The sequence below is a fragment of the Protomyctophum bolini genome (assembly GCF_963924005.1).
Source record: "Protomyctophum bolini genome assembly, chromosome: 5".
In the NCBI taxonomy this organism is placed as follows: domain Eukaryota; kingdom Metazoa; phylum Chordata; class Actinopteri; order Myctophiformes; family Myctophidae; genus Protomyctophum; species Protomyctophum bolini.
The window spans coordinates 19,791,106-19,800,622 of NC_137866.1; the positions used below are offsets into that span (position 1 = coordinate 19,791,106).

General features: G+C 46.8%; 1 protein-coding gene across 1 annotated transcript; it reads left to right on the forward strand.

Moving 5' to 3' along the window:
* The first annotated feature begins 349 nt into the window (after positions 1-349).
* Positions 350-8,778, forward strand: ccm2l (CCM2 like scaffold protein). Its single transcript, XM_080763305.1, has 11 exons — positions 350-620; positions 1,132-1,302; positions 2,042-2,125; positions 2,888-3,071; positions 3,280-4,022; positions 4,620-4,749; positions 4,911-4,974; positions 5,685-5,835; positions 5,997-6,138; positions 7,300-7,447; positions 7,765-8,778. Exons 1-11 carry the CDS (start codon positions 591-593, stop codon positions 7,895-7,897), a joined length of 1,980 nt encoding a protein of 659 aa, XP_080619431.1. The 5' UTR covers positions 350-590; the 3' UTR covers positions 7,898-8,778.
* The last annotated feature ends 739 nt before the right edge of the window (positions 8,779-9,517 follow it).

A 9,517-nucleotide genomic window follows, 5' to 3' on the forward strand; every position in this document is an offset into this window, starting at 1 on the left:
ATCAGGAAGTGGACTTCCTGTACTTCCTGTTCTCTCCTTTGTGTGTGTGTGTGTGTGTGTGTGTGTGTGTGTGTGTGTGTGTGTGTGTGTGTGTGTGTGTGTGTGTGTGTGTGTGTGTGTGTGTGTGTGTGTGTGTGTGTGTGTGTGTGTGTGTGTGTGTGTGTGTGTGTGTGTGTGTGTGTGTGTGTGTGTGTGTGTGTGTGTGTGTGTGTGTGTGTGTGTGTCCGTCCATGGCCACAGGAGAGAAACAGAACAATCACAGTCTGGACAGAGAGAGCGCGAAAGAGAGGACAAGAGTGAGAAACCTGAAACGCAAAAAAAATAATATTAGGAGACAAAAAACAGAGAGAGAGACAGACAGACAGACAGACAGACAGACAGACAGACAGATGGAAAAAACTGTCTGAAAGACACTATTTCAGCTGAGACTGAAACGCATCCAGGGAGAGTGTCAGCCAACGTGTGCGCACGCGCGAGCGTGTGTGTGTGTGTGTGTGTGTGTGTGTGTGTGCGCGCGTGTGTGTGTTGTTCCTAACCAGCAGATCATCATCCTCAGCACAGAGTCAATAGGCCTGTCAGTCACTACAACAATGGAATATGAGCCTAAGAAACCCAAAAAGGTGAGTTTCATTTGTAGTTGTGTTGTGTTGTTTTGTGTTGTGTTGTGTTGTGTGTTGTGTTGTGTTGTGTTGTGTTGTGTTGTGTTGTGTGTTGTGTTGTGTTGTGTTGTGTGTTGTGTTGTGTGTTGTGTTGTGTTGTGTTGTGTTGTGTGTTGTTATGTACGAGATGTGAGACTTGACATGAGTGGCGCACAAGTGTGTGTGTGTGTGCGTGTGTGCGTGTGTGTGTGAGTGAGAGAGAGAGAGAGACCTATTATGAGTCTCAGTGGGGAGCTGTCACTGATCCCTACTCTCCTGCCAGTCAGAGCTGTCAAACTACTGGGTGAATGGACATGCACGCACGCACACGCAGGTGCATGCAGACACGCAAGGCATGTGCATACCAACACACACTAAGCAAGTAGAAACAAGCATTTCTCCTGTTATCAGTTACCTCTCTCTCTCTGTCCCCTCTTTTTTCTTTCTCTCTATCCTCTCTGTCTATTTCTATCTCTCTCTTTTCTCCTCCCAGGGTTTCACATCTCCCATTAAGCGGTTGGTGTTTTCTAAATCGGCTCGCAGACAGGCGGAGAGGGGTGGTCCGTTTCCACGTAGACCACTGCACACTGTTCCCCTCTACGCTCCCGACTACCTCATCCACCCCGACAGACTGATCTTTGACTACGTTGAGAAGGAGGTGAAGGTGAGGACAGGACAGGACAGGACAGGACAGGACAGGACAGGACAGGACAGGACAGGACAGGACAGGACAGGACAGGACAGGACAGGACAGGACATTCATCCCCGGCGTCCAGTCATGTGACTCACGTCCTTTCCACGTCCTTTCCTCTCCAGGCTACTACTTGGCCTCACCCATGTACATGTCTAAATACTTCCTTACTGTCAACAAATCCCACACCCACAACACCAGAGGGAGTTCAACAAACCATGTGCAACCCAGATTCGCTACAAACAAGGGAAAAGGGAATTTAATTTCGCTCCTATGCCACCAAAATGTGGAACGCCCTACTAACAGTCATTAAGACATGCAAATCCCTTGACTCCTTCAAAACTGCTCTCAAAGGGCACCTATACGAACGGCTGCAATTCGAAACTGGCCCCCGTAAAATCTGAATCCCCACCCACCCATTTTCCCCCTCACTGTACCTCTATGATGATTTCCTGTTTTGACTATAATAGTAGTGTATATTCGTACGTCTCTAATTGTTTTGATTAATTGAAAATGGTGAGGCCTATTGTAAACAAGTGTAATGCTTTATGGTGTCGCCCACTCACAGTTATGTTTTTGTATTGAGTTGTACTTGAAAGGTACTGTAATTCTGAAAACTGTTAATACATCAATCAGTCAATCCTTTCATTACTTTCCTTGGTGCCAACATGGAAGCTTGCCCTTGAACTTTAATTTCTCTCTGTCTTCCTAGTTCCTGGGTCACCTGACCTGGGTGTCGTGTTCTCTGAACCCGTCCAGCCGAGATGAACTACTGCAACTAATGGACACTGCCAGGGTGAGTAGACGATTACCTATCTATGAACACTACTGGACACTGTCAGGGTGAGTAGAAGATTACCTATCTATGAACACTACTGGACACTGTCAGGGTGAGTAGACCATTACCTATCTATGAACACTACTGGACACTGCCAGGGTGAGTAGAAGATTACCTATCTATGAACACTACTGGACACTGCCAGGGTGAGTAGACGATTACCTATCTATGAACACTACTGGACACTGCCAGGGTGAGTAGACCATTACCTATATCTATGAACACTACTGGACACTGTCAGGGTGAGTAGACCATTACCTATCTATGAACACTACTGGACACTGCCAGGGTGAGTAGACCATTACCTATCTATGAACACTACTGGACACTGCCAGGGTGAGTAGAAGATTACCTATCTATGAACACTACTGGACACTGCCAGGGTGAGTAGACCATTACCTATATCTATGAACACTACTGGACACTGTCAGGGTGAGTAGACCATTACCTATCTATGAACACTACTGGACACTGCCAGGGTGAGTAGAAGATTACCTGAACAACTACTGGATATTGCTAATAGTAGATAATAACCTTATCAATACCTAGATATGTGTACTATGTCCTTACATAAATGATGATCAATCAATCAATCGTCTGTCTGTCTGTCTGTCTGTCTGTCTGTCTGTCTGTCTGTCTGTCTGTCTGTCTGTCTGTCTGTCTGTCTGTCTGTCTGTCTGTCTGTCTGTCTGTCTGTCTGTCTGTCTGTCTGTCTAGCAGCAGTTGAAGGTTCTTCCTCTGAAGTTGAGCGTAGAACAGGACTGTATTCTGAGTATGTCAGCTCGCTGTGTGCTTCTCACCTGGAGAGACAATGAGAAACTCCTGCTGAGAATCCCAACGCACGAGATTGCTGCTGCCTCCTACCTGCGGGATGATGCACTGCACCTGCTGGTGCTAAAGACAGGTAATCACAGTATTAGAAACTATATTTTTTTCTATTTACACTGGTATGGATTGACGGCTAAATAGGCGGATAGGCTCACAGTGGTACTGTGAGCTATGCCATGTCTCTCTCTCACACACACACACACACACACACACACACACACACACACACACACACACACACACTCACTCACTCACTCACTCACTCACCCTGACCCCCTGCCAAGGTCTGAACGTGGACACAGTGGTCGCCGGGGGTGACAGTCTGGAGAGAAACGCCGGAGACGCCCACCGCCATCAGACGGTCAGCTGCAACGCTGACCCCAGGCCAGCAGGGGGAACCATGGAGAGGAGGCATACCATCTGTGGTCTAGACTGGAGGCCATCCCTGAGCAGGAACAACAATGCCCAGGACAAAACCCAGAACCTTGACAGAGGAGGAGAGAGAGGAGGTGGAGGAGGAGGAGAGAGGGGAGGAGGAGGAGGAGGAGGAGGAGAGAGTGGAGGAGGAGGAGAAGGGAGTTTGGAGAGGAAGAGGGTCACTGGCAGCTGGGAGAGGAGACCCCAGCAGGCGACCGGTCGCAAACCAGGCAGCTGGGAGAACCGAGGTCGGAGGCCGATGAGCGGCAGCTGGGGGGTGGGGGGAGGAGCCGGGGGAGGTGCGGGCAGCTGGGAGAAACGCTACCGGGCGGCGAGGGGAGGCGCCGGGAGCTGGGACAAGAAGAAGGGAGGGGCGGGAGGAGCGGGAAAGGCGGGTGGCTCGGGGGGAGGCAGTTGGGAGAGGAGGGGAGGAGGAGGAGGAGGTGGTGGCTCTGGAGGGGGGAGCTGGGAGAGGAGGCATGCCTGCACGGGGAGCTGGGAGCGAGGGAAGAGCTACGGGAGCTGGGAGAGGAGGAACCACAACCCACTGGAACCTCAGCCCAGTCCAGATGCTTACTGTAACCTGGTCCTACTGGCTGTGGAGAGCAGAGTGAGCTATGTCTGTCTGTCTGCCTGCCTGCCTGCCTGCCTGCCTGCCTGCCTGCCTGCCTGCCTGCCTGCCTGCCTGCCTGCCTGCCTGCCTGCCTGCCTGTCTGTCTGTCTGTCTGTCTGTCTGTCTGTCTGTCTGTCTGTCTGTCTGCCTGCCTGCCTGTCTGCCTGCCTGCCTGCCTGCCTGCCTGCCTGCCTGCCTGCCTGCCTGCCTGCCTGCCTGCCTGTCTGTCTGTCTGTCTGTCTGTCAGTCAAACATTGGGGGAGGGGACCCACATGCCCACAGGCATAGCTGCAAAATATCATGATGTAATTTACTTTTGTACTGCCAAGTTAGTTATATACCTGTGTACGTGTGCGTGCGCGTGTGAGAAACAGTTGAAAGGAGTGATGCTAACTCATTCTGACACACATAATGATGTTATTAAATAGTATGTTGAATTGACCTATATGATGTAATGCCTCATATTATGTAACTGCTTGTGTGTGTGTGTGTGTGTGTGTGTGTGTGTGTGTGTGTGTGTGTGTGTGTGTGTGTGTGTGTGTGTGTGTGTGTGTGTGTGTGTGTGTGTGTGTGTGCGTGTGTGCGTGCGTGTAGGACGCGGCAGAGGAGTACTGCTCTTTGATCTGTCAGATGTTTCAGATCATTTATGGACATCAGACTATAGAATGTGTGGACAGAGCAGGTTTCCATCACTCCGTGCCTGATCGCTATTGGCTGCAGAGGAGTGAGAGACAACTGCATTCAACCTTTTAACCAATCATGTGTCTTAATATCCTCAATAGATTTCTTGAATTGATTGACACTCATGACACATCATTTTACTGTCTTACAGGGTTAAAATTAAACATGAGCTTTTCCTCATTCACTGTCTCTCTCTACCTCCAGGTGACAGCTGTTTGACTGACATGTCTTACAGTTATGACAATGACTTCAGCTGCTGTAGTTCTTAGTAAGGAAGGATTACACACACACACACACACACACACACACACACACAGTCACACACACACACACACACACACACACACACACGCACGAGCGAGCGAGCTCTATGTCCTTGCTTGGGGACGTCAAAGGCACCTTGCCATTAAAATGGGAGTCTGGGGGTTTGAAAGCACTGTGGTGCGTCCGACTTGGTATCTAAACAAACACAGCTGGCTGTGTTCGAATGAGGGAAGCCAGGCATGCAGGGTGGGTGGGATCTTTGGATTACTGCGCTATAGCGACTCCTATAGGCTGGGGGTGGGGCCGCGCCTGCATGTCAGTAGGGATACGGAATGGGAGGGAATAGGACGGAGGTGCTACATCCTCCCGTTGGAGGCTCCTCATTAGCAGGTGGTGAGCCAGTGAGGTACAACAGCAGTGGGGAACACAGAAATGCCTGGCATAACGAGTTGGCATAACGATTAAGATATAAGAGTCAAAACAAAAGAATGTTTTAGGTATTAGCTCTAATGTTACTTAGCCGTGACAATGACCCTTTCCTTCATGGGGACCTGAACAGTGTCTCCACAGGTCCATGTTGACAGGTCTTGATACCATCCTGGTGGGCATGTTTCATTACAACATGGATAGTATGCTGCATATGCATACAAAGCCTAATATAAACCCATCTTCTGTATATGCTCTCTCTCTCTCTCTCTCTCTCTCTCTCTGTAGTGATGGCTCTCAGGATGCGTTTGAGTTGTACTACAGTGAGACGTACAGTGAGAGTTCGTCTGTCTCTCTGCAGGACTCTCACCGTAGTCTAAACAGTGACCCAGGAGACAGTAACCCTGCTCTGCTGCTGATGCAGGAGTACATGATCACGGTGTGTGTGTGCGTGCGTGTGCGTGCGTGCGCGTGTGAGTGTGTCTTTCTGGGTGTTTCTTACTGTGTGTTTACATTTGTCTAATTGTCATTTCCTGTCTTGACTTTATCCTTTCTTCTGTGTTTCTCTCTAACCACATGCATGTGTGTGCGTGCGTGTAGCTGCGTAGTAAACTGAGCCCTGCAGAGCTGCAGCAGTTTGCTGTCTTACTGAGGGAGTACAGACTGGGATCATCTCATATCAGCCACTTCTGCTCCGACCTGCTGCAGTTGTATGGAGACAACCGCAAGTTCCTACTGCTGGGTGAGACATACGCACGCACGCACGCGCGCACGCACGCACACACGCACGCAGCTCACACAAAGACATCTTGAAACTGAAAGCCACAAACTCTAATGAGTGGTAAAGGTGAAACCACCTCTTCCTCTTACTGTGTGTGTGTGTGTGTGTGTGTGTGTGTGTGTGTGTGTGTGTGTGTGCGTGTGTGTGTGTGCGTGTGTGTGTGTGTGTGTGTGTGTGTGTGTGTTGTGTGGCCCCAAAGGGGCCCACATTGGGCTGATGTCATGCATTCTCTCAGTGAACTCCCTATGAAGATCCTTCAATACTTATGTTCATATTCTCTGTTCATAATAGCTGAACATCGAAAATAGCAGACGTACAAGCTCACTCATTGCGTTGTGAGTTTGTAGATCAGCTATTTTCTGTGATGACATCTGAAAGTACTCATTTAGCAGAATGTCCCTTAAGTATAAGTGAAAGTATTGAAAATTGGAAATACTCCAGTAAAGTTAAAAATATCCTCAAAAGTGTACTAAAGTGTAGTACTTAGTACACCACTACCCATGCTTAATCCCATACCATGCTAACAGCACCTATACACAGCAACATCCTCAGTGCTGCAAGCTCGCCTGTAGCTGACTGGCTTTGATAAGGAAACGCAGAGGTGTCTGATGCGTTGTCCGACTATTACTAACCCTAACCCTATCTCTAAACCTAACCTCAGTCTTAACTGGCCACATAAGTCCCTAAACCTCATATCTGTCTTAACTGGCCATGTCAGTCATTTCACTCTCGTGTTTCCTAAATCACAGTGGAGAGTACAAGCTCGTGCCGCGCTACGAGCTTGTAGGTCTGCTATGTTTTTTTAATCGTGAAAATGTGCCTCAAATCTTTGAATATATATATTGTTACAGAGTGAACATTTTAACTCAATTCTTTGCTTCTGGGTTGGGGTCCATGGAACAACATATTTTCAGATGGGGGACGGAGGCATATTACATAAAAATGTTGGGGTCCTTGACATGAAATATTGAGCACCACTGATACAGAAACATGAGGTATTTCAGAAAACTGTCTGAACTGATTTTGAAGACATTTTTTTAATTTCGACGTCAGGCCTAAATGGGTTAAGGTTATTATGTCCTGAGCCAGACTTGTAACAGTGGTTAATGTGGTCTATTCCAGGCATGCGTCCGTTCATTCCTGATAAGGATGTCGGAGCGTTCGAGACGTTCCTGGAAGGCATTGGGATCAGAGAGGGAGGGATTCTAACTGATAGCTTTGGACGCATCAAACGTAGCATGAGCAGCACGTCAGCCACCGCCATGCGAGGGTGCGTTGTTTGATTTCATGATGATATATTATGGTTATATTGACACTATAACTATTGATGGTAGAAATTGTAGCTGGTTGATTAAAAATATATATAGTGAAAGTAGCAGACCACATTCCGTCGTGATGAAATACTGTGTGACCTTGTAGATTGGCTTTTTTAAATTAAAAAAATATCTATAAAAATATTATGCTTCATCATGATTTGACAAATGCAAAAAGTAATCGATAGAATAATCGCTAAGGAAATTACCTTAATATAGTAGTTTGCATTGATATGATATTGAATATAATTTGACATTGATTGTTGTTGAACAGATATGACAGCTGGTCATTGCCCTCGGGCTCCCAGGAATTTAATCAACGCATGAGTGACATCACACATGACATCGAGGCCCTGGGATTCCAGGACACGCATGACGACATCGAGGAGGAAGATTACTATCTATGATAGAGGGACGGGTGGAAAGAGGGAGAGAGGGGCAAGGGAGTAGAGAGACAGAGAGAGGAAGGAGAGAGAGAAAGAGAGGGGAAAAAGAGGAGGAGAATAGGAGATATATGTATACACTGACAAGATACATTTGAGTAAATCTACTATCTATGAGCCAAAGTGGATTTTGGCAGTGAAATCAAACTCTGACTGTATATCCTGTACCAACAGCCATCCAGAACACTATGTTGATATACAAGTAGCCTCGATACCCAGGCTTTCATTTCGTCTAACAACCAATGTAAAAATAAATATTTCTCAGAGAGTCTGTAAACGTCTGTGTAGTTTTGGGGTTTTGAGATCAAATCTACTTTGCCTCTAAATGACATTATGAGCACATGCCAGTGTCTCCTAAAAAGCAATTATTTTCCATTTGTGGCTCGTCTGGGCCAATAGCTTGTCAGATGTTCTGAGAGAGTTGTTGACAAAGAGCAGGAATAAAACCTAATTCATACTGTGTCACACGACAGTGTTGTGTGCTGAAATTAGCATCCACGGCACGCTGTGATACACAGATTGGAATCGCATGTTTAGGGGCATCAGGGCAGAATAACAACCCAGTGTAGACGGCAGGCCTGGCAGAAATGTGCACCCCATTTTCCGCACACTTTTCTAGTTATTATTTCATACTTAATAGACTGCAGGTCACACTTCCTGGAAGAGTTATGCAAAGCAAAATTGAAAGCATGGACCTAGTTGAGCTATCATTCAGGACCTGGTGTACAGTAAAACCATTACAGAAGTGTTGAAAGAATGTGATAAAATGTGACACAAATGACTGTCATACCCAGTAATCAACACAAGAGGGCGACTCAATCCATTCTAAATGTCTGACAGACAGTCTACAGCAGGGGTTCCCAAACTTTTTTGGACCAGGTACCCCTTTTGGGGTAGATATTTTTCCAGGTACCCCCTCATCCTCGCAACACGGATAACAAATAAATGTAGACGTTTAAATGTAGACGTCTAAATGTAGACGTCTAAATGTATACAGACGTCTAAATGTAGACGTCTAAATGTGTACGTCTAAATGTAGACGCTAAATGTGTACGTCTTCTCTTATGGGGGTCCCTGGCATATCTTTTCAAATGGGGGTCCACGGGCTAAGTAGTGTCAATTTGGGGGTCCTTGACATGAAAAAGTTTGGGAACCACTGCTTTAAACACTTTAGCACTTTATGAACATGAACAAAATAGATGGGTCCCCCCTGGAACTCCCTCAGGTACCCCTGGGGGTCCCCGGACCCCACTTTGGGAACCACTGGTCTACAGTACAGGTAATATGCACATGGTTGTATTAGCCCTATGGTATTAGCACCATTAGCTAATTAGGTAAGAGAAACCATTAGCAATAATGGCTAGAGCTATAAACATTATATTTTCAAGATATTTGGAAATTATGTATTTTAAGTGGACACATTCAAATAAGGGTCCAATCCAGGCCAGAAATTTCTGGTCTGGATTGGACACCAAAAAACACCAAGGCCAAATGACACTAATGACCCTAAAGTTTAGGGTCATTAGTGTCATTTGGCTTTGGTGTTTTTATTATTGAAGTAATGCCCAAATCCCAGGTCAGGAA